This window comes from Ylistrum balloti, unplaced genomic scaffold (genome assembly GCF_031769215.1).
Source record: "Ylistrum balloti isolate Yb309-2 unplaced genomic scaffold, AGI_CSIRO_Ybal_v1 Utg369960, whole genome shotgun sequence".
NCBI lineage: Eukaryota > Metazoa > Mollusca > Bivalvia > Pectinida > Pectinidae > Ylistrum > Ylistrum balloti.
Window position 1 is genome coordinate 384,479 of NW_026782058.1, and position 25,838 is coordinate 410,316.

The following is a 25,838-nucleotide window of genomic DNA, read 5'->3' on the forward strand; positions in this document are numbered from 1 at the left end:
TACATAGTTTCTTTCTTCAAACGTTCTCACATCATGCGAAACTATGATGAGGTGGTCAGAGCAACTTTAATAGAAACTAAAACTAAACAGAAAAAGATGTCCTCGTGTGCCTCGGTCATGAATTAACACGAATTCATAGAAATTTGATTTTCCATAATATCCCAAATTCTGTAAGAGCATCAAACCTGGAAAAATGGTAATGGAAAAAATCCTTGATTTCGTTTAAGTTAGACTCGTTCGATACTCATGCTGGGAATAATTTTTTTTTCTCTCAATTCGATAACAAATACTGTGATGTGGAAGTTTGAATACCAAACCTTATGGAAAATCTTACGCACACTAGGTCCTTTAAAACGATCCCGGACCATTCTTTTCAGGGTAAGATATTACCTTGGTGTCGAACAACCTTTAACCTTGTATCCAACATGGCGACCTCCATGATGTACCGTGTGCGACCGTCAAGGTAAACAAATCTTGTAACGTTCTTGTTGAATAAGATATAAAACAAAGTACCGCCTCTATATTATTAACCATTTTACATGACATGGAAATCGTGATGCAAGCCATAGCTGATTGCTAACTCTCAACAATAAGATGTAACAGTACACTCAACATCTATTTCTACTATAACAGCTGACTGTTATGTGTTTGTTATGTTAGGGAAGGGAGGTCATGCATGTTTATTCTGATACTCCTAGATAAAGTCAATAAGTAATTATCATCTAAACATACCCCTACAGTTAAACAGTATTTAAAAGACTTGTTTTAAATTAGTAGATGTGTTATTTATTTGTGCTTGTTGGTTACATAAGTCAGGTTACGTATGTACATGATATATACTTGCATAAATATACATGTAGATCTACCACAATGTATGTAAGAGAAACATTTTCACAATTGTTCTGGTTCTCTTTTCATTCTACTTAAGGAAGCACTTGAAATCCTGTTAACAGTTAAAAGCATTTATCTGAAAGTACTTGCACAGGTGATACTTTTTAAAACAAATATTTAGATTGTGTGTTAGATGGGGTAAAAGTATTATAATTTACTGACCGTTGCTTGGTCCGTTTTTCAGTGGCGTTGTGTTGCATCGATGGCTCCTCACCCAATGTCCTACTAGGCCAGCAGGATGTGGCAATGTTGTACAGGTGTTTCACAGGTCCTGGAGTGGTATGTGTTCAGTCTTCTGAAATGGTATACTTGTATGTGAAAATTGTTCGTTTAAATTTATTATCAAAGTGAACAGAGCAAGAGGAGCATGCTGAGTCTGTAGCTTATTGAATGGAGTATATCTAACATTATGTGCAAGCCGCAGTGACTTGACAATAACCTTTTTACATATGTATGAACATATATCTGTCTGTGGCCAAATGTATTAATATGTTAGGCCATCTTTTCAAATTTTGTGATCAGTACATTTTTAGAAGCCAAATTACGAGGAATCTTACTTCAAAGCAACTTACAAAGGAAAGTCTTGTAAACAACATTGACTGAAATCTATGTTATTTTTTGGCTTCAGAAACTGTATATCAGCCCAAGAAGAGGGGGTGGTGGCTTAAATACCTTGTATTTTCTGTTGCTGTCGGTGGAGGTGTTGCTGTATATCGCCCTCACACATTTAATAAACAAGTTGTAAGTGTTAAATACTTTAATAACACTTTTACCAAACCAGTTGTAAAATATTTAAACTTCTGAAACAATATCAATGATTCCAGTACAAGAACAATTACCATACCTTTATTGTATAAAACAGACAACCTGTCGTTGTTTTGCAGTATCATTATAAGCAGTACATAGTATTCCAAAACTTGAAGAAAATTTATGGCTTTGTAAAATTAGATTTATATCCTTATTGCTTGAAATATCTGGAATATCGGTTTGAGTTTGACACAGTATTTGAACAACACTCGCTGATGATACATTACTGTATGATAAAATGGCCACACCAACAAATAGGACAGAGAACTCAAAAGTTTATTAATTGAAAAAGATTCTAAAATGTCATTGAAAATTCAAAATTCAAGTTATACTAGGAAGGGAGGTTTTGTTTTTCCTGGTATGTATAATGATATTAATTATTTTAAGAGGAATCATCAATCGTGTGTTTTGTAAAACCGAACCAAGGCTCTGTGTTCTCTTTAGTTCTTTACTACTTGTGCCATATAGATAATATGGCTCATCTATTGCACTAACCATGACAACAATATTGGTAAATTTTAATTCATTTCGGCAGATGATTTAACACTGAAATCTCTTTACTCCTCCAGGAAAACGCCTACAAGAAATTGCCTCTAGCAGTAGTATCCAGACTTTTTGGTCGCTTGTCTAAGATTGAGTTGCCGGAAAAGTTACGAGAGCCTGTGCTAGGATTTTATGTACGCATGTTTAACGTAGATCTGAGTGAAGCAGCTGACGAGGACCTCACACATTACTCCAGTGTTGGGGAATTTTTCCGTCGGCCACTGAAACCTGATGCACGCCCTGTAGATGAACTCCATGACCTGGTGAGGAATTTAAGAACTTTTCATATAAAAATATTAACATTCAGTTTGACTCCATGTTATACCCTTTCTATACCTACATATTAATGGTTTTTCTTGTTTGTTGGGAAAATGCTACTTTCTTTGTTTGTGATGAAAAAAATTATATCTAGCTCCGCCCACTTCATAATGATTGATGGAGTCATTGGCAACATGCCAGCTTTGGATGGGTCTGTTGAGACTTGCCTTTTTTTATGAATGTAATTTGGGTCTGTTGAGACTTGCCTTTTTTTATGAATGTAATTTTAATTACACATAAACCTGGTGTGTGTGGATTACTATCATTCCATGACAGACTACAACAACTTAAGATATTTAGATATTTAAATATCTGACAATGTCCATAAATAGAAAACAATAAATAAGTAATGGATTTGTCAGCAAAAAGTGTTTTTTTTTTTTTTTTTTAAATATTTTTGCACATTTTGAACTTGGGGCTGAATGCAATATCACCTTACCAAAATAAAATGATGGCTACTTATAAATTTCGTGTCTAAATTACAATTACAGGATGGATTTCAATCTTGGTGATGTCATAAGCTTTGTTGCCAAAAACGATTTTCAGAATGGTGAATAAAAGGAGAATCTTGCATACATCAACGACACTTTACATGTACTTGTTTTATCAGGATCAACAAGGAATGTTTATCAAGTTGCTTTTCCCCCCGACTCACCATTGTCAAAAATCACAACTGCTTATAATCCAGCAGCACATTTTCTGACTTAATGATGTAAACAAACTATCTGTCATCAATGCTTTCCGAGTCCCTCCATCCATTGTTTGACACTTTATGTAGATACATTTTTGTTTGTGTAATGTGACAGGCTCACTCATGAATGAATTTCGAATGACTGAATGTGACACAACTTAGTTTACACATTGATTTGTCGTTTGGGATGTTTTTAATGTAACAAAGAAAATAATGATAAGCTCTGATAAAATTATTTTTATTCTTATCAAAGCTCAAATGAATTAGTTTTATGAAAACGTTTTGAAACATAATTATATAAAAGTTGCAGCACATTGTTGTTATTTGATTCTATCCTTTGCAAGGAAAGAAGTTGGAGAAGGGAGGGACAAAGAAGTTACAGTAGTGGAACTTATTTACTTTCCTGAATTACAGTTCTGGGTTGATATTGTACTCTGAGTTTTAATATTTCTGTCATTGATTCCTGCTAATTGATGCTCTAAAAGCACATTTTTCTAGAGAAACTAGACTTGAAACAATTTCAGCATCGGATTTCTTTTAAATATTTTATATTTGATTTTGCAGACTTGTCCTTCTGATGGTAAGGTATTACATTTTGGTGTGGTACAGGATGGAAAGCTTGAACAGGTTAAAGGAATAACCTATTCACTGCGACAGTTTCTTGGACATACATCATGGCTAAATGGTCCTTTAGCAGAAAACGTACATTTCATGTCAGATGAAGAGTTTTACAAGAGCCTACATATACAGCCCGGTAATGACCTGTACTACTGCATCATATACCTGGCTCCTGGAAATTACCACAGGTTCCACTCTGCAGTTGACTGGACCATCAAATTCAGAAGGCATTTCCCAGGTAAAACACTTCCTCTAAGTGTATAATTAGTGGAGGATAAGAGTGTTACGATGCTGAACAAATCAATTTTCATTTTCCCTAAAAATAACGGTAAGATGAAAGTCACTGTCCTGTACACAGGGATTTGGTACAAATTCCAAAGTCCATACAATGGTATTATAGTGACAAGGGACATAACTCCAGAGGAGGAAAACTGAACATGCTTTTTTAATTATGTTTTTCGATATTATACGGGCTGCAGATGTTAGTAACACATACATTGAAATGTTCTATATTTCCAATGAGTGTTTGATATGATACATATATATATGAACTGTGGGTCATGATGACATCACTTTGACTTGGTACAAAGTCAAGGTCATATTCTGGTGAAGGTAACTGCTCTGATGACATCATATTTACTTGATACAAAGTCAAGGTTGGAGTCAGGTGAAGGTCTCTCACTCCTGATTTATGTCAATATTAAGTGTGAGTTACAGTCATGGTGACATTACAAAATCAATCTTGTGGTCACAGATCAGCACTTCCGAAGTTCATAAATTGCCTTCTTACAATTAGGACTTCTGTTGAGGTGAAAGCATGTTTTCAATTTTTCCAAAAGCGTTCCGTCTCATTTGTAGGTTCAGACCGTCATTAGATGATTGTTCAAAGATGATCGTGTTACATCAAAAACGGATCACTCTAATCTATACCGTCTTTTCTGTGTGTTTTTTTGTAGGGAAACTTCTAAGTGTAAGTCCATGGGTTGCTGAGCGTGTGAAGGACCTGTTTAATTATAATGAGAGGGTGGTATATCTTGGCACCTGGAAACATGGACTCTTCAGTTACATCCCTGTAGGGGCCACAAATGTGGGCTCTATCAAAATCTACCGGGATGAGGTATGCCATAACAATACATGTGATGTATCAAAATGACATTTGCATTTTAATGTACTGATCAAGGCATAGTTTAAGTGATATAGAAGTTGTACTGACATGATTGAGACATTGTACTGACATATGATCTAGACATTGTACCGACATGATCTAGACGTTGTACTCACATATGATCTAGACATTGTACTGACATGATCTAGACGTTGTACTGACATGATCTAGACATTGTACTGACATGATCTAGACATTGTACTGACATATGATCTAGACATTGTACTGACATGATCTAGACATTGTACTGACATGATCTAGACATTGTACTGACATGTGATCTAGACATTGTACTGACATGATCTAGATAGACATTGTACTGACATGTGATCTAGACATTGTACTGACATGATCTAGACATTGTACTGACATGATCTAGACATTGTACTGACATGATCTAGACATTGTACTGACATGTGATCTAGACATTGTACTGACATGTGATCTAGACATTGTACTGACATGATCTAGACATTGTACTGACATGATCTAGACACTGTACTGACATGATCTAGACATTGTACTGACATGATCTAGACATTGTACTGACATGATCTAGACATTGTACTGACATTTGATCTAGACATTGTACTGACGTGATCTAGACATTGTACTGACGTGATCTAGACATTGTACTGACGTGATCTAGACGTTGTACTGACAGGATCTAGACGTTATACTGACAGGATCTAGACATTGTACTGACATTTGATCTAGACATTGTGCTGACATATGATCTAGACATTGTACTGACATTTGATCTAGACATTGTACTGACGTGATCTAGACATTGTACTGACGTTTGATCTAGACATTGTACTGACGTGATCTAGACATTGTACTGACGTGATCTAGACATTGTACTGACGTGATCTAGACGTTGTACTGACAGGATCTAGACATTGTACTGACAGGATCTAGACATTGTACTGACATTTGATCTAGACACTGTGCTGACATATGATCTAGACACTGTACTGACGTGATCTAGACATTGTACTGACGTGATCTAGACATTGTACTGACGTGATCTAGATGTTGTACTGACAGGATCTAGACGTACTGACATATGATCTTGACATTGTACTGACATGATCTAGACATTGTACTGACATGATCTAGACATTGTGCTGACATGATCTAGACACTGTACTGACATGATCTAGACATTGTACTGACATGATCTAGACATTGTACTGACATATGATCTAGACACTGTACTGACATGATCTAGACATTGTACTGACGTGATCTAGACGTTGTACTGACATATGATCTAGACATTGTAGTGACGTGATCTAGACATTGTACTGATGTGATCTAGACATTGTACTGATGTGATCTAGACATTGTACTGACACGATCTAGACATTGTACTGACACAATCTAAACTTTGTATTTGGATGATCCACACATCATATTGTTATACATGTATGTGATCAAAATGAAATAATATTTTCTCTTTTTATTTGTAAAATATGATTCTTAGTTTTTATAATTGGTTCACAATTCTATATTCAACGCTATTGATAAAAAATTAAGTCTTACAACAACCTGTTAGGATTTTCTGTGTGTAAACAACATCATAAAATCAAGTCTTTTTTTTCTAACAGGAACTGGCCACAAATAGGTCAGAGAACAAAAGAAAAGAGAGCATAGACAAATCCTTCAGTGACGGAGAAAGTGATGGTATGGTGGTAAAGAAAGGTGAAGTGTTCGGAGAATTCAATATGGGCTCTACTGTTGTGTTGGTGTTTGAGGCGCCTAAGGATTTCCAGTTCACATGTAACAATGGACAACAAGTGAAGTGTGGTATAGCTCTTGGAAATGATAAAAAATTGACTGTTGAAAATGAACATCAAAAAATTAAAAGTTGATGAGTGTTGTATTGAGTAGAGTTTTGTTCTGTAAATATGTATATAGTTATTATTAAAATTAATGAAATATGTATGAAAGAAAAAGCTCGTGGTTATTTTGAATAAATTTTTTATATCTGTTAGAACTTCTATTTTATATGCTGATGTGGAATTTTCTGTGGTGTGTTATGTGAAATCACTCATGAAATCACCAGCTTGCTTTGATTGTAAAATTTTACAAGAAAATATAACTTAATAGTATGTGGGGGGATAGCTTATTTGACGGAGTGTGCAATCTCGGGTCAAGATTTTAAGTCTGTTGTTTGACACTCCCTAACCATAGGGTTTGTGTTTCTTAAGAATCTGAAAAGTGGTGTGTACTGACTTGGTTGTGTCCATTCTCAAATTTTATATATAAGTGCAGGTTGCTTGTTTCTCTCATTATACAGGGCCACAGTTCTGACATTCTGACTCCAGATCAATATAAAAATAACTGGGACTAATATGAGAGATAAATCTGTCAGCAGGATTAACTTATTTCAGTTTTTGTATTGCAAATGAGTACAATCAAACTTTGTTATCATTTTTTCCCTCACTATATATAGGACCGGAGTTCTGATATTCAACGACTACAGATCGATATTAAAAATTTGATCAAACGTCAGAAAAATTCGGACTAATAAAAGAGATAAGCCTGTCTGCTTGACTCATTTCAGTTTTCGTATGGCAAATATGTACAGTTGAACCTTTTTATCTTGAAAAACGTGTTTAATTTGTAGTATTTGATCAGTCCCTGCCAAACTCCATTACATAAACTGAATAGTCTAATAAATCAAAGGTTTCACATCGTCCCACTAACTTTGAGATATGAAGTTTGTACTTTGAATCAGTCTCAAAATTTAAACTACAAAACTAATGATCAAGGGAAATCAGTGTGAAAATCTAGGAAAATCGATTTATTCTTGGGAAAAACATTGTAGCAATAACATATTCCAATGTCTAATTCTGTGATAGAACAATTCACCTGTATTATAGATAAAATTAACTAATATACTGTGATAGAACAATTCACCTGTATTATAGATAAAATAAACTTATATACTGTGATAGAACAATTCACCTGTATTATAGATAAAATAAACTTATATAATTGTAAAGCAACCAAACTTTTGCTTATTGTTAAAGCACCAGTACATTACAAGAGTGAAGAGTCTAGGTAGTTGGTATAATTTGATCCATTCCTGTCTGTGTAATTGTGAAAGTGAACGTATTGTCTTTCAGTGTTTCCTCACACTCCCACGTCAGTCAAAGAGAAAATACGACAACCACAAGTATTTATTGTATATAAAATCATCCAATATTTTAAAATTTCTGATAAAAACTTGACACAGGATGTTGCCCGTTTTCAGCTTCAGATTAAATGATCTTCAGCTACCTGAGCTGTAACTTCACATAAAATAATACAAGTGATAGACAATAATATTTTACTGGAAATGTTACTAGAATACATGTGTGTATGTATATACAGAGTGTATAAAACTATAGATAAAATAATTGACAAATCATCAATACATTTACTTAAGTTGTTACCTTGTGTCTCAATATAAATTGTACAAGAGAATATATTCAACATTGTGTATTGCGATACTGTAAACCTTTCCATCGAATCAACTAAGTGTCCAACATTATACTGCCATATTGTAAACTTTTCCATCAAATCAGCTAAGTGTCCTGCATGATACTGCTACACCCATATTTCTCGGGTATACCTCAAGTAGATTTGATTGACAAAACTGCACTTTACAATTTACAATTAACCTTTCCGTTATAAAGATACACCACAATGTATGTGGATTTGAATATCCGGTACCTTGTATGGATTTAGTTGTGACACTGTACCATACCTGTCAGTTTTATAGGTAAACAACAAGTAGTTTTGATTGTGACACCTGTATCATACCTGTCAGGTGTACAGGTATACCACTGATAGGTTTAATTGTGACACCTGTTCCATACCTGTCGGTGTACAGGTATACCACTGATAGGTTTAATTGTGACACCTGTATCATTTGTACCACTGATAGGTTTAATTGTGACACCTGTATCATACCTGTCGGTGTACAGGTATACCACTGATAGGTTTAATTGTGACACCTGTATCATTCCTGTCGGTGTACAGGTATACCACTGATAGGTTTAATTGTGACACCTGTATCATACCTGTCGGTGTACAGGTATACCACTGATAGGTTTAATTGTGACACCTGTATCATACCTGTCAGGTGTACAGGTATACCACTGATAGGTTTAATTGTGACACCTGTATCATACCTGTCAGGTGTACAGGTATACCACTGATAGGTTTAATTGTGACACCTGTATCATACCTGTCAGGTGTACTGGTATACCACTGATAGGTTTAATTGTGACACCTGTATCATACCTGTCAGGTGTACTGGTATACCACTGATAGGTTTAATTGTGACACCTGTATCATACCTGTCAGGTGTACAGGTGTACCACTGATAGGTTTAATTGTGACACCTGTACCATACCTGTCAGGTGTACAGGTATACCACTGATAGGTTTAATTGTGACACCTGTACCATACCTGTCAGGTGTACAGGTATACCACTGATAGGTTTAATTGTGACACCTGTATCATACCTGTCAGGTGTACTGGTATACCACTGATAGGTTTAATTGTGACACCTGTATCATACCTGTCAGGTGTACAGGTATTCCACTGATAGGTTTAATTGACACCTGTACCATACCTGTCAGGTGTACAGGTATACCACTGATAGGTTTAATTGTGACACCTGTATCATACCTGTCGGTGTACAGGTATACCACAGATAGGTTTAATTGTGACACCTGTATCATACCTGTCGGTGTACAGGTATACCACTGATAGGTTTAATTGTGACACCTGTTTCATACCTGACAGGTAAAAAAATCCTGTCTTGCAATACAAAATAGTGGGCTGACTTAAAACTTACAAAGCTCAGGCTAACCTCAGTCTTACAATACAAAACCCCAAGCTTAATGCTGACACATGAAGATATTTACATCACAACAAAGGTGCATTAACTGACCTCTTTTATAAACTGTGTAAATAACACATACAATGTAATTAAGTAAAAAAGTAATGGGTTTGCTTATTTCAAACTGAACTAAATAAGCAGCCTCCCTGAGTGAATGAAGTTAAATATTTGTCCATTAACTAGCAATGTGTAAAATTCAAACCTCACTTATTGTTCTTTTAATTAGATGTGAAATTCAGAGAATAACCAATAAAACCACTTTGATAAAGTCAGTAAAAACATTCCTCTGTACACTCTTTTTTATAACATGTTCACAATCAAAGTAAAGTGTAAAAAAGCTGGGAGTGCTTTCTACATTCTTGGTTTGAACTATCACTACAAAAAAAAAAAACAAAAAAACCCAATGTAACCAATACTCCAGTTACAACTGAAAACATGCAAAAAAAAATTCTATAAACAAGAGACCTTAATGGTCATCTGAGTCTGATAAAAGACCTCCATAGGAAACAGGATTTTACAAAATATCAGATGGAAAGAAAAAAAGAAGTGCATGAATGTCTTTTCCCCCCAAGTGACGGGTCAAATCTAAATTCTGAATTAAAAGATATGAATGCTTACCCCAACTAAACAATCAGGCCAAAGCTGGTTGGAATCCCAAGGCATGAAGGCGGAGTGTTTTGAAGTGAAATTTTAGTTAACCTCCCCATCTGGGGCCCTGTCCTTCATCACCAAGGGGTCGGATAAAAATTCTTGATTTAAGAAATAATTGTCTACCCTTATTGATGAGTCAGTCCAAAGCTTGTTGAAATCCACCTAGGCAGAAAGGAGAAGGGTTTTAATCTTTTTTCAGCATTTCCCTCTTTAGGGCCCTGTTCCTTGACCCCTAGGGGTCAAACCAATATTCTGAAGTTGATACGTTGGTAAATGATAAACATCACCCAATGATGCATCAGACCAAATTTGGTTAAAATCCACCATTGCATGAAAGAGGAGTAAGTTTTTTGAAAAAAAGTTTACACAATGTGCACGGCAACGGAAGAAGCAAAATAACAATAGGTCATCTTGACCCCTCAGGTTAGATGACCTAAAAGGAAGCATGCATACATTATCACTTATGTATTTAAGTTTAAATACATCCATGTGTAAACAAAAGATCCAAAAAAGATCTTGGTGCCCACCATCGTTTAATCTTTATTGGTCATATATAAGGGTGTCTGCCTGTCTGTCATTTTCTTTTTCAATCGGTGCTAAAATTGATAATGTACAACTAGGGGTAAAGGGAAATCCATATGTGAAATTTGAATGATTATTCTGGTGTTCATACTTCTACTAAAAAGTTAGAAAATGCTGTTGAATGATCTGGCTGGGCTTATCTGACATCGTTGTATATATCTGTCAGATGTTGGGCTATTTAAGTTGTCCTAGGTCTCTGGTGTCCATCTCTTGTCACACAATTCTTGTTATCATTATTTCTCGAGAAATACCAGATAAATGTACATAAATTTCACATGCAGAATCCCTTTGTGCCCACAATTATATTTTGCAAAGGATGTAATAAATTGTTCTCAAATTCCATATGAGGACTCATGATGACTCCTAGTCATGCATGATCAACTTTGGATCAACTGGAAACAAAATGGCCGAGAGGCTGCCATTTTGGACATTGATAGGTAAAGTTTATTATTGACGTTTCTTTCACTAATCTTTCATGATTTATTCATTTGTATATGCTAACTTGGTACAAATGCTTCACAAACGAAGGAAATTTAATGATAATTATGATAAAAAAAGTTTCCATTATATAACTTTCAACTGGAATTTGCAAAGAACAAATTGAAGAAAATAAAGATAATCCTTATTTGAGAAGAAGGATGAAGATCTTTGAAGATAGCATACAAGTTGTTTTAGTATTGAATTTACATGGAAGAGAAAAAATAAGCTGACATTGGTAACACTACAGTAATTCTGTATTTATTCTCATAAACTCCCCCAAGGTGTGGAATTCTCCAGAAGATAAGGACCAGGACACTGATTTTCGATATCATGTTAAGACTTTTGTAAGAAAGTGTTGTGTTCATTTTGTGATAACCTTGAGGATTGCTTTGTTTTAGGTATATTACAATTTTGTATATTCTGAACTTCTCTGCTTTACATGTAATACTTACATTTACACATGATAAGTCATACAAGCAAAAAAATCTCAAAAGTCAGAGGGGAGGGTGGGGACATTTATTAGAAAGAGTTTTTTTTTTTATACATGTATTATATCAAAATGAAAATATAATTAAGGCTGAAATATCTACCATAAGTATTTTACCCCATAAAAAGTACCCAATATTCTCTTTCACACCACCTCCATGTGAAAATTGTCTGTTATTCTCCACCACAAAAACTCCATGTTAGACTTCTTTACCACAACGTTGTGGGATATTCTCTGTCACACATACTCTATCATATATAAAGTGCTTTATTCTGACACACATCCTCAATCATCATCTTGTAAAATAGATTCTATTTTTGCCAACTTTTTCTTAACAACAATATCAGATAACATTTTCTTCCTACGTTGCCGTGGGTCCAGCCCATTTTTTACAGCTTTTCGGAGCCTCATCTTAGTCTTGGCAGGCGGCACCATTAGACTTTCGTCAAATGTGATTGATCGACGATATCTTTTCTTGCTATAGATCTGTTCATCTGATGGGGCCTCATAGATAGTTTCCCAGATTTTCGGAGCAGGTCTCTTGAAGTTTTTATTTCTGTAAAAATCCTCGACAGAAGGCTCATTATTAGCGAGTTTCCTTTTACGGACAAGTTTAGTCTTAGGTTCTTGGTTGCTTCTTGTGTTTCCATGGTTACTGCTGACATCCTGTAACACGGCTGTCATTGGTTTGGACTCCTCCACTGTTTCCAAGGGTGACATAGGTACATCTTCCTCCGACGAGTTCGCAGTTTGAACCTGGCGATAAATTTCTATGGATCGCCTCTGTATGCGTTTGCTCTTTCTCTTTGGTCTCTCCATCAGCTCTAGATCCTCTAGTTCAGCTACCAATGAATCTTTGACAATTGTCTGAACATCCATCACTGTAGAATCCTCTTCCTGATTTCCAAGAATGTTCCCAGACTGTTTATCTGCCGACTCCGTAGGTGGTTCCACACATGCTTTTGTCTGTGTCCGACCATCAACAGATTTCCTAGACCGACCTCTTTTCTTTGGTGGTGGAATGACCACTGCCTCTGGTTCTTGTATACCTAAATATTCATCCAATGATTTCAGATCCTCAGTAGTTAGTACTTTAATATTGTCAACACTTTCCTGTTTACGTTCTGATATATTATCTTGTTTGTCTGTATAATCAGTTCTATTGACCCAAACTTGTGGTACTGAAGTGTCCTGAGGCTCTGCACTAGGAGTTTCTTGTGAGGAATGGTCGTCCATTCCTTCAACTACAGTTGGAGGTATAAAGTGCATTGATTTCCGTGAACGACCTCTTTTCTTGGCAACATTTACTGAAGGTATGGACGGCAGGGAATCATTTTCTATACATGAGTTAGGCTCATTGCTTATAACACCTGATGCTACATGTTTACGGGTACGACCTTTTCTCTTTGCTGTACTTACTGATGTCGTTGTAGACTCTACACATGTTGGTATAAGTTCATCAGACAGAGAAGGTATCACTTCACCCAATGTGTTTACCACTGATATTGCATTTTCCTTAAAAGCAGTTGCTGTATTGTTTGGAAATTCTAGTTGAAACACCTTTTCCTTTACAGCACTTGATGTTGATACCACCACCTCTCTAGGCACTAAGCTTTCCTCAATCAAAGCGTTGCTCACTGACTTTCTTGAATGTTGCTTTTTTATGTTAACAATAGACGAGGATAATGAAGTTTCAAATTGTTGTGATGTTGACCTGTTCTCAGCAGACAACTTTTCTCTGACATCTTGTAACTGCTCCTTAGCACCAGCAGTCTTCTGAGCTTGTCTTTTCTTTTTATTAACACCAAGCAATGCACCTTCATCAGATTTCGATGACTTACATTTTTTCGGTTTACTACTAATGTCACAAGTGTCCATGTCAGAACCTACATTCAAACTGAGCTTATTTACACTCTCTGATAACTCACAACTTGCTGACTCCTTCCTGACCAGGCCTATAGACTTTCTCCCAGTCCTTTTATTTTTGGTTTTATCTTTCCTCATTTTATTAGAGGTTAATTTAGATGCGACGGTAGAGTCTGTAGGATCTGAGATTTTCATTACACTGTAGACTTCTGGAGAAGTGGATTCTACAGAAACACTGATAGGCTTGTGTTGTCCAGTTTCTGATGAAAGGCCAGTGATATCTTTGATATCAGACTCCAGTTCAGACTTTGAATCAATGTAATCAAAGCAGACCTCTAAATGTTGAATGATGGCTTCATTACCACATTCTGGACTACCATTTTGTAAACTTGCAGACTGTTCATGAGAAACTTCATCACCATCACATCTAGAATTACTCTCCCTCCATACAGTTGTGTTGGCTCTGTCTGGAGTTAATGAACAAAACGGTTGATTTGTATAGGAATCATATGTGTCTGTCACTTTTTCACAATTCATGTTAATAGTCTCTTGTACTGGGTTAAGGCCAATGGTATGTAAAGGATTTTCACGTGTAATGTTTTCATAAACAGAATTATCGTCTCCGTCATCTTTTTTATCTATTGTCCTCACAGGGAAAGATATGGATACACATGAAGTTGAATCTAGTAAAGTTTCTGCACCAGATTTCTTGTCATATGAAGATGTACTTGACAGATTGGTTTCCTCTCCCAGACTATGCAGGTCAGATTCACCACACATCAAATCTGTTATTCCTTTACTAGAGTTATCCACAGAAGAGTTCTCGGTGACAGCATCACCCGAAACACTAACAGGTTTAAAAGAAGTGAAAGAATCTTCTGATGAGGACATTCTATTGTCACTATCTGGACTATTTCTAACAGCAGTTGCTAGCTTTCCTGCCAGTGACCTACATATAGACAGAAATCCTGATGTCTGCTCTTTGGAAGGTACTACACTTTTCGATTTAGAACCTGCTTGAGAGAACTTTTTCTGAGTGGATATCAAGCCTTTTGTCTTTCTCTCTGTATCTGGAGTCTGACCAACATTTATGTTCATCTCAGGTATAATGGCTTTCTGGCAGGTTTTCCAAATATCTTCATCTTCGTCCATATCCTCTTGTGATTTTGTGACCTTACATGCTGGTGTCAGATAAATTGGTGAAAGAGTGGAGTTTGGACTTCCACATTCTGGCGGTGAAATGTTCTTGAAAATGGGTTGAGATGGAGAATATGGAGTTAATGTAGTAGTCATATCAGAAGACAAATTTCTCGACGTATCAATCGGGGTCATACTAGAGGTCAGTCCTTGCGTACTTCCAGCAGGAATTTTATTTTCTATGTGTGACAAAACTATCTCCCTACTGCTGTCATTCTGTGAATATGCTAAATCTTTTGTAGCATCAACTAAGTTTTGAGTATGTTGGGGAATTGATTTAAATGTCTTGCCAATATTGTAATCATTGGCTTCGTAACAAGGTGATAAACTTGCGGTGCTATTGTCACTTGGTAAATACTCCGTAAAAGAATTGACGGCTGGACTACAATCATTTTCCTGCAGTGGATTAACTCTTACATCACCAAAACCTGTCGTTTCATGTGTGTCCACTAGAGGACTCTGTGGTAGAACGTAACTGCCCATGAGACCATTGGCACTCTCTGGACTATTATTTGCATCTCCTGTCCTGGACAATTCCATACTCAAGTGGTGATCGTCTAGGTTAGGGTCAGATTCACCACAGACAGGAGAATCCGATCCATCAGTGACAGATACTAAAGGAAAGTGGACACGCGATTTCCGTCTATTTCTTCTGATCAAAAATTCTGCCATTTCTGGTGAATCTGTGTCCATCCATACACTGCCATATTGGTTATGAGGGGTCTGGAATACAACAAGATTTATCACTGATTCAATATCATATGCAAGGCCAGATCCATCATTTCAAATTTTTAATATAATCTGGTGAAAATTCACATATTTACATTCACACATTTGTAATAAGGAGATATAAGATGGAGCATCAACACCAGGGATTCCATAATTTAGATTTTATTTGTTGACATGTTTCGGTTGGCTAGGCCAACTGTCTTCAAAACATCTGTAAGTAATATATATATGAACTAGCAAGAATGAATAGTAATTCAAAGTATGAGAGACCTTCAATGTGTGTGTCCACTTACATCATTATCATAGTCATAGTGATGACGATAGTCTAACAAGTCGAATGATTACGATCTGGATGATATATAAATTATTTCAGTCAAATTTAAATTAGAATCTGCGTAGGACAGTAAAAAGTGTGGAATAGCTTAAACATAACCACTGGACTGTTTTCCAGCCAAGGAATTTGCAGTCAATCTAAATAACACAATTTGGAATGATAACATGTATTGTGCTTGCACTCAATATGATGCTAATAATTTGTCTGGTCATTACAGAGGTTGCTGTAATAAAAATCTTGGCCTCTATTAGTCTCTGTATTCTTTGATTAGGTAAACTAATCCCTTCATATTTAAAACTTTTAACTTTCCGTGATTAAAATAAGGGACTTGGCTGTGTAGTCCCCTAGGCTATGTCTATATCATAGCATTAGTTCACTAAGTTTATCTCTTCATTTAAACTATCTCACAGAAATCCAGGTTAATTTCAATGAAAGTCAACTGGTAAAGTGGAAAAGATCATTTCAAAGTACAGTAAAGGAATGTAACACAATTAAATTTTCTGTAAAATGACATACACTATGTAAGATCTAGTCAAATCTGAATGTGTTGTATAAATTTAAGAAGTAAGGATGCCAGGTGATCTTTGATTTTCATATGATCCCTGACTGATCATTTTATTGAAATCAATGATAAGCTGTATTCTTATCACCAATTCCTACAACCATTCACCAGGAGTTACTGAAGTGTTCTAGTTCTCAATAGAACAGTTCAATACTTCATACCTACCTCTTTTTTCACCGAACAGTTCTTTTCTTCATACACCTGCTCCACAACAGAAAAGTCAACATCTTCACAGTAACTTTTCACGGGGCATGTATCGTCTGTATTTTTTTCATCGCAGACTGGTCCTAAACCGAACACTTGCGACTTTCTTCGGAGACGTACAGATCGACGTTTCTTTGACTTGGTCACCTGTTTTGTCCCTGGTGTTTCTAACAGGTCTAGGTCCATAGTTTGTAGAGATATTCAAATCTGAAATATCAAAACTCAATTAGAATAACGCTTCGTGTCATTAGTAAGTTAAAGGAGAAATAATTTATACTTTGATAAAATAGATTTTACTCTTAGTGCATCCTAATTAGATAATCGCATTGATTCTACAATATTATAAATGGGTCTGGATCAATCCACCAGTGTTTTTCAGACATTGAGACATGTATAGTTGATTGATAAGTAAACTAATGTTTGGTTTGGTGAAGAACTGATGCTGAATTTATAGTGGCACCACACTAAATGTACTGCATCCAGCAGAACATCCCACCTGGTCACAATACAGCAGGACATCCCATCAAGTCACAATACAGCAGGACATCCCACCCGGTCACAATACAGCAGGACATCCCACCCGGTCACAATACAGCAGGACATCCCACCCGGTCACAATACAGCAGGACATCCCACCCGGTCACAATACAGCAGGACATCCCACCTGGTCACAATACAGCAGGACATCCCACCCGGTCACAATACAGCAGGACATCCCACCTGGTCACAATACAGCAGGACATCCCACCTGGTCACAATACATCAGGACATCCCACCCGGTCACAATACAGCAGGACATCCCACCTGGTCACAATACAACAGGACATCCCACCTGGTCACAATACATCAGGACATCCCACCCGGTCACAATACAACAGGACATCCCACCCGGTCACAATACAACAGGACATCCCACCGTCTTCCGGTCCTGAAGAAGCCCGAGAGGGCGAAACCAGTAGATGGTACTTAATAAATCTAAGAAACAACCATTCCACACCCTGTTGTGATTGGTACTTACAGTCCAAGTATGTATCAATGTATTAAACGTAGCATCCATATCGAAAATGCAAATTAGTATAACTGTATTTCACATATAAAGCGACCGATTTTGTAAGATACAATACCATATTAAGTCGATAGAACATCAGAATTCGGACTACCTGAAGACTGACCGCCAGTTTGATTCACTCATGCAGTGGGAACACTTAAAACCTCAGATTTTTTAACATATACACAGTGTTTGGCCAAGGGGACATATGAACTTGATAGAGTAGTATTTGGACCTAACTTTATATGGTTACGCTTGTGTGATTTGAAATCTACTTTTAATGCAACAAATGTTCTGTAGCACGAGATATTGTAGCATGCATCGTTACTTATACATTCTTCAGGAACAGTTTCTGATTTCAGTCAGTATCGCATAGCACAACACAGTAGGCCTAAAGACATTTGATTTCTCACGTGCTATACTGTATAACACGTGTCTGGTAATAATCTACTATTCAAAGAGTATTATCAAAATTACCAGTATGAAAGTAGGCACATCTTCGTGGAAAATGGTTTCCGTATTTGAAATCTCCCACAAATACATAGCCAATGGCTTGCCCCGAAATACTAGCGCATGCGCAACAAAACATGGAAATGAAAGTACGTCGTACTGTCGTAAAGCTAGGTTTGGTTCTTCTGACGAATTTGCTGTTTACCAGTAACATCTCTGTGTGTCGAATTATACATTGTCCGTTACATTGCATTTTGGATATGATCGGGATCTGTAGCGTAGGTAGCCATGCTGTGTATGACTCATGTGATGTATGACAGCAGATCAAACTCAATATCAATGCAACATTTTTTTTCATATTAATTATCTGTAACGACTGACGCTACCAATATTAGAACTCTTCTTTCGAAAATTGTATAAAATTTTATACCGAGTGATTGAACCTGTATTTTTACTTGATATTTCACAAAATGATTTCTTCAGCTTTCATTTCATGCTTTGGTTACATGACAGTAGCGCACGTGTCTTTAACTCAAAGTGTTAGGGGTACCCCAAAATAGAACGCTCATTATAGTCTGTCCATTTATAGAAATAACAAACATAATCTTGAATATTTCTCTTCATTTTATGAAAAGTTAAGATCTCTCACTGTCTTATTAGTCTTAATAACTTATTTATCAACAATATGCATTTAGCAATATTTTAATTGTTTATTTGTGTTATCACATGACATCATCTTCCCAAGATTTTGTTTTATAATTTCATTTAATTAGTTTTAACTGGAGATGATTAGCAATGAAGAAGACATGGGCGAATAAGAAATTGCCAAAATATTATAAAGACCTTATTTCTTGTTTAGAATAGTTAATATTGACTTGCATTTCAAAATGGGAAACCTGCGTCAAATATTTGAGAAGTGTTCAGTTTTAGGTAGTATTCCATTTCGGGTAGCGTCGTGTAACATTTTGTTTCCTTAATTGAGATCAAGAAGAACAGGATATACACATTCCTGCTGAGTGCCGAGAACAGGAAATGAACCAGAGTCTCCTGTGTGTCGTCAGCTGACTGACAGAGAGCTCGAGCTACACTGGGAATGGTCCTTTTACATTAGCTCTTTGTTTTTCTTGAAATGTCCTAAATCTCGACACCAGACTCTAAATGCCACAACCTATTGGATTTCTGTTGAGTGGCCTGACCAGGAATCGAACCCAGGTCACCGGCATAATAATTGACCAACTCTACCAATTTAGTAAATAGAGTTGCTTGACCAACTTTGATTTGGAATATTGGATGAATAAAAATATCCCAAGACCAATCTTTGTGTCATCCAAATTACCCATGACGCAAGTGTTGCACCATGAATTATTCAACAATTCCTTTCATTCCAAAGTGACCTAGGTCAATGACCTTTGATACCCTACATAAATACCTACAGGGTTTCCCCCATCACGAAGAGACCCAAATTGAAGATACCAATCAATGATTTTCTGTCATGTTACCTTGTCTCTCTGAACCACACCGATATGTATGAATTGGAATTGATATTATTAAATGACCAAATGTGGTCTTGGTCTTTGGTCCCTAACATGGAAATCAGTTTGGTAGGTTTCATTTTCTCATAAAGGTTTCTTCCTACCTTGTGGGCATCTGAGGTACAATTCTCACTGGTCCCCTTCATGTGAACGAGTATGTTAACAGTGTAAAAGCTTTATTAGCTGATGTTGATACGGTCAATATTCAAGACATGAATAACAGATCATTTTAAAATGAACAGTTTATTTCGAATCATTGTACAACATGTGCTTTTCACAACAGACTCCCGTGATAAAAACAACATTTTTTCATTGTTTCTGTTCAACATGTCATACAATGTAGGATTTATTCTTCCTGAACAAAGCATATACACTTTTTTTGAGATATCCTAAAAGACAAAGACTGATAGCCTGTAATAACCAATAACATTTAGCTAGTTCACATGTTAACCATTCCAAACAGTGGTGTCCTCAGGCCTATTGCATTTCTCTACTGTTGTACTCACAACATTTCTCAACAATGATGTTCTTAGGACTTCTAAACTGATATACTCAGGAAATCCCCTCAGTGATATCCTCATGATTTCCTCAGGAAATCCACACAGTGATATCACCATGATTTCCCCACAGTGATATCCACATGATTTCCACACAGTGATATCCTCATGATTTCCCCACAGTGATATCCTCAGTAAATCCCCACAATGATATCTTCATGATTCCCCACAGTGATAGCCACATGATTTCCCCACAATGATATCCACAGGATTTCCCCACAGAGATATCCTCATGATTTCCCCACAGTGATATCCACATGATTCCCCACAGTGATATCCTCATGATTTCCCAACAGTGATATCCTCATGATTTCCCCACAGTGATATCCTCATGATTTCCCAACAGTGATATCCTCATGATTTCCCAACAGTGATATCCTCATGATTTCCCAACAGTGATATCCTCATGATTTCCCCACAGTGATATCCTCATGATTTCCCAACAGTGATATCCTCATGATTTCCCCACAGTGATATCCACATGATTCCCCACAGTGATATCCTCATGATTTCCCAACAGTGATATCCTCATGATTCCCCACAGTGATATCCTCATGATTTCCCCACAGTGATATCCACATGATTTCCCCACAGTAATATCCACATGATTTCCCCACAGTGATATCCTCATGATTTCCCCACAGTGATATCCTCATGATTTCCTCACGAAATCCCCACAGTGATATCCACATGATTCCCCACAGTGATATCCTCAGGAAATCCCCACAGTGATATCCACATGATTCCCCACAGTGATATCCACATGATTCCCCACAGTGATATCCACATGATTCCCCACAGTGATATCCACATGATTCCCCACAGTGATATCCTCATGATTCCCAACAGTGATATCCACATGATTTCCCCACAGTGATATCCACATGATTCCCCACAGTGATATCCACATGATTTCCCCACAGTGATATCCACATGATTCCCCACAGTGATATCCTCAAGAAATCCCCACAGTGATTCCCCACAGTGACATCCTCATGATTCCCCACAGTGATATCCTCAAGAAATCCCCACAGTGATATCCACATGATTTCCCCACAGTGATATCCTCATGAATCCCCACAGTGATATCCTCATGATTTCCCCACAGTGATATCCACATGATTTCCCCACAGTGATATCCACATGATTTCCCCACAGTGATATCCACATGATTTCCCCACAGTGATATCCACATGATTTCCCCACAGTGATATCCACATGATTTCCTCACAGTGATATCCTCAAGAAATCCCAACAGTGATATCCACATGATTCCCCACAGTGATATCCTCATGATTCCCCACAGTGATATCCTCATGATTTCCCAACAGTGATATCCACATGATTTCCTCAAGAAATCCCAACAGTGATATCCTCATGATTTCCCCACAGTGATATCCTCATGATTTCCTCACGAAATCCCCACAGTGATATCCACATGATTCCCCACAGTGATAGCCACATGATTTCCCCACAGTGATATCCTCAAGAAATCCCAACAGTGATATCCTCATGATTCCCCACAGTGATATCCTCAAGAAATCCCAACAGTGATATCCTCATGATTCCCCACAGTGATATCCTCAGGAAATCCCCACAGTGATATCCACATGATTCCCCACAGTGATATCCACATGATTCCCCACAGTGATATCCTCATGATTCCCCACAGTGATATCCTCAAGAAATCCCAACAGTGATAGCCACATGATTCCCCACAGTGATATCCTCATGATTCCCCACAGTGATATCCTCATGATTCCCCACAGTGATATCCACATGATTTCCCCACAGTGATATCCACATGATTCCCCACAGTGATATCCACATGATTTCCCCACAGTGATATCCACATGATTCCCCACAGTGATATCCTCAAGAAATCCCCACAGTGATTCCCCACAGTGACATCCTCATGATTCCCCACAGTGATATCCTCAAGAAATCCCCACAGTGATATCCACATGATTTCCCCACAGTGATATCCTCATGAATCCCCAGTGATATCCTCATGATTCCCCACAGTGATATCCTCATGATTTCCCCACAGTGATATCCACATGATTCCCCACAGTGATATCCTCATGATTTCCCCACAGTGATATCCTCAGAAAATCCCCACAGTGATATCCACATGATTTCCCCACAGTGATATCATCAGAAAATCCCCACAGTGATATGTTCAGGAAATCCCCACAGTGATATCCTCATGATTCCCCACAGTGATATCCTCATGATTTCCCCACAGTGATATCCTCATGATTTCCCCACAGTGATATGTTCAGGAAATCCCCACAGTGATATGTTCAGGAAATCCCCACTGAGATATCCTCATGATTTCCCCACAGTGATATCCTCATGATTTCCCCACAGTGATATGTTCAGGAAATCCCCACAGTGATATGTTCAGGAAATCCCCACAGTGATATCCTCATGATTTCCCACAGTGATATCCACATGATTTCCCCACAGTGATATCCACATGATTCCCCACAGTGATATCCACATGATTTCCCCACAGTGATATCCTCATATTTTCCCCACAGTGATATGTTCAGGAAATCCCCACAGTGATATGTTCAGGAAATCCCCACAGTGATATCCTCATGATTCCCCACAGTGATATCCTCATGATTTCCCCACAGTGATATGTTCAGGAAATCCCCACAGTGATATGTTCAGGAAATCCCCATAGTGATATCCTCATGATTTCCCCACAGTGATATTCTCATGATTCCCCACAGTGATATGTTCAGGAAATCCCCACAGTGATATCCACATGATTTCCCCACAGTGATATCCACATGATTCCCCACAGTGATATCCACATGATTTCCCCACAGTGATATCATACAGCTATTTTCCCCACAGTGATATGTTCAGGAAATCCCCACAGTGATATGTTACAGCTGAAATCCCCACAGTGATATCCTCATGATTCCCCACAGTGATATCCTCATGATTTCCCCACAGTGATATGTTCAGGAAATCCCCATAGTGATATCCTCATGATTTCCCCACAGAGATACTCTCATGATTCCCTGTGATTTCCTTAGGTAATGTACAAAATATGCAAGTGATTAGAACCTTTTAATGAAAAATCAGAATCAGATACAGAGTTCCAAATGAATTTAAATGCATCATACAGCTGTTTGGTCCCTCTAAGACACGTCGGTGATGCTACATCATACAGCTGTTTGGTCCCTCCAAGACATGTCGGTGATGCTACATCATACAGCTGTTTGGTCCCTCCAAGACACGTCGGTGAAGCTACATCATACAGCTGTTTGGTCCCTCCAAGACACGTCGGTGATGCTACATCATACAGCTGTTTGGTCCCTCTAAGACACGTCGATGATGCTACATCATACAGCTGTTTGGTCCCTCTAAGACACGTCGGTGATGCTACATCATACAGCTGTTTGGTCCCCCTATGACACGTCAGTGATGCTACACCATACAGCTGTTTGGTCCCTCTAAGACACGTCGGTGATGCTACATCATACAGCTGTTTGGTCCCCCTAAGACACGTCAGTGATGCTACATCATACAGCTGTTTGGTCCCTCTAAGACACGTCGGTGATGCTACATCATACAGCTGTTTGGTCCCTCTAAGACACGTCTGTGATGCTACATCATACAGCTGTTTGGTCCCCCTAAGACATGTCAGTGATGCTACATCATACAGCTGTTTGGTCCCTCTAAGACACGTCAGTGATGCTAAGGTATCCTAATAATTTCACAAAGGTGGGAACATGTTGTTCTTTATACAAAAATAAATAAATAAAAACAAAAACAAAACATTTTCAGATTATCTTCATCTCTCATTTAATTCAATCACAGCAGAGTAGAATGAAACTGATCAGGTAATTATATTTGATAAATTGAGTTTGATAAACCCTTTCCTACACTAATCCTGTAGTGTCTCCACACTATATCAGCAATACAACCAAAGGTGCCTTCCCCTAGTACTAAACAGTGTACAGCTACAGACAAGAAATATTGATAGATTATACAGAATCTGTTTTTTTTTTCAAGTATTGAAATCTCCACAAAGCACATCAATAAACTAACAAAGGTAGATGTGAAAATATTATAGGACTGTCATTTTTCATATACACTGAATGTTCCAAAATCCAAACACCTCTCATGTGTCTTAAGTATATTGCGAAGTTACACTGAAGCTGGTAGAAGCTAATATTTCAGAATCTGTGCACACAAAGTAAATATTTCAGAATCTGTGCACACATAGTAAATATTTCAGAATCTGTGTACACATATTAAATATTTCAGAATCTGTGCACAAATAGGAAATATTTCAGAATCTGTGCACAAACAGCAAATATTTCGGAATCTGTGCACACAAAGTAAATATTTCAGAACCTGTGCACACATAGTAAATATTTCAGAATCTGTGCACACATATTAAATATTTCAGAATCTGTGTACACATATTAAATATTTCAGAATCTGTGTACACATATTAAATATTTCAGAATCTGTGCACACAAAGTAAATATTTCAGAACCTGTGCACACATAGTAAATATTTCAGAATCTGTGCACACATATTAAATATTTCAGAATCTGTGCACACATATTAAATATTTCAGAATCTGTGCACACATATTAAATATTTCAGAATCTGTGTACACATATTAAATATTTCAGAATCTGTGTACACATATTAAATATTTCAGAATCTGTGCACAAATAGGAAATATTTCAGAATCTGTGCATACATATTAAATATTTCAGAATCTGTGTACACATATTAAATATTTCAGAATCTGTGCACACATATTAAATATTTCAGAATCTGTGTACAAATAGCAAATATAGGTCACTAACCCTGTCTGACATCTCACAGGTGAATCTTACAACCTAGTAACTATGCTGCAGTTTTTGACCAATCAGAAGTGCAGACTATCGTCTTGTAATAAAACCATAGTTATTGACCCATTTTCAGGTAAATATGAGGATTAATCAACCCTTCCTTAGGAAATATCTCTTTTGAGGGCAAAAAAATCCATGTATTCACCAGAAAACTGGTTAATCATAATATACAATATTACATACTCTAAAATTCAGTTTTAAGTAAAATCAGACATCCATTTCATAATGAGGTTATACCAGCTTTAACTGTAGATAACTGCAGATTCTTAAAATTTCACCAATTGTGTTTCATATCTTATTGCATAATGATACTAGGAATATGTACAAG

At 37.1% G+C, this 25,838-nt stretch overlaps 2 protein-coding genes across 2 annotated transcripts; one reads left to right on the forward strand and one right to left on the reverse strand.

The window, feature by feature from the left end:
- Window positions 1-425: 425 nt before the first annotated feature.
- Window positions 426-6,925, forward strand: LOC132547551 (phosphatidylserine decarboxylase proenzyme, mitochondrial-like). Its single transcript, XM_060211322.1, has 7 exons — window positions 426-463; window positions 1,076-1,170; window positions 1,520-1,632; window positions 2,268-2,504; window positions 3,815-4,106; window positions 4,825-4,985; window positions 6,647-6,925. The coding sequence occupies exons 1-7, from the start codon at window positions 426-428 to the stop codon at window positions 6,908-6,910; spliced, it is 1,200 nt and encodes a 399-aa protein (XP_060067305.1). The 3' UTR covers window positions 6,911-6,925.
- Window positions 6,926-12,421: 5,496 nt separating this feature from the next.
- LOC132547557 (mucin-17-like) lies at window positions 12,422-18,573 on the reverse strand. The gene is made up of 3 exons (XM_060211330.1): window positions 18,554-18,573; window positions 17,002-17,235; window positions 12,422-15,922 (listed from the first exon to the last, which is right to left on the reverse strand). The coding sequence occupies exons 2-3, from the start codon at window positions 17,212-17,214 to the stop codon at window positions 12,422-12,424; spliced, it is 3,714 nt and encodes a 1,237-aa protein (XP_060067313.1). The 5' UTR covers window positions 17,215-17,235; window positions 18,554-18,573.
- Between the last annotated feature and the right edge of the window lie 7,265 nt (window positions 18,574-25,838).

What these genes read in the sequence shown, in the direction of transcription:
- LOC132547551 (XM_060211322.1), top strand. Translation starts at nt 426, where the DNA reads ATGGCGACCTCCATGATGTACCGTGTGCGACCGTCAAG. An exon ending in GTTTCACAGGTCCTGGAGTG is followed by an intron (nt 1,171 to 1,519) that starts GTATGTGTTCAG and finishes TTTTGGCTTCAG; the next exon opens with AAACTGTATATCAGCCCAAG. An exon ending in TCAAAATCTACCGGGATGAG is followed by an intron (nt 4,986 to 6,646) that starts GTATGCCATAAC and finishes TTTTTCTAACAG; the next exon opens with GAACTGGCCACAAATAGGTC.
- LOC132547557 (XM_060211330.1), bottom strand. Translation starts at nt 17,214, where the DNA reads ATGGACCTAGACCTGTTAGAAACACCAGGGACAAAACAGGTGACCAAG. An exon ending in ATGAAGAAAAGAACTGTTCG is followed by an intron (nt 15,923 to 17,001) that starts GTGAAAAAAGAG and finishes GTTGTATTCCAG; the next exon opens with ACCCCTCATAACCAATATGG.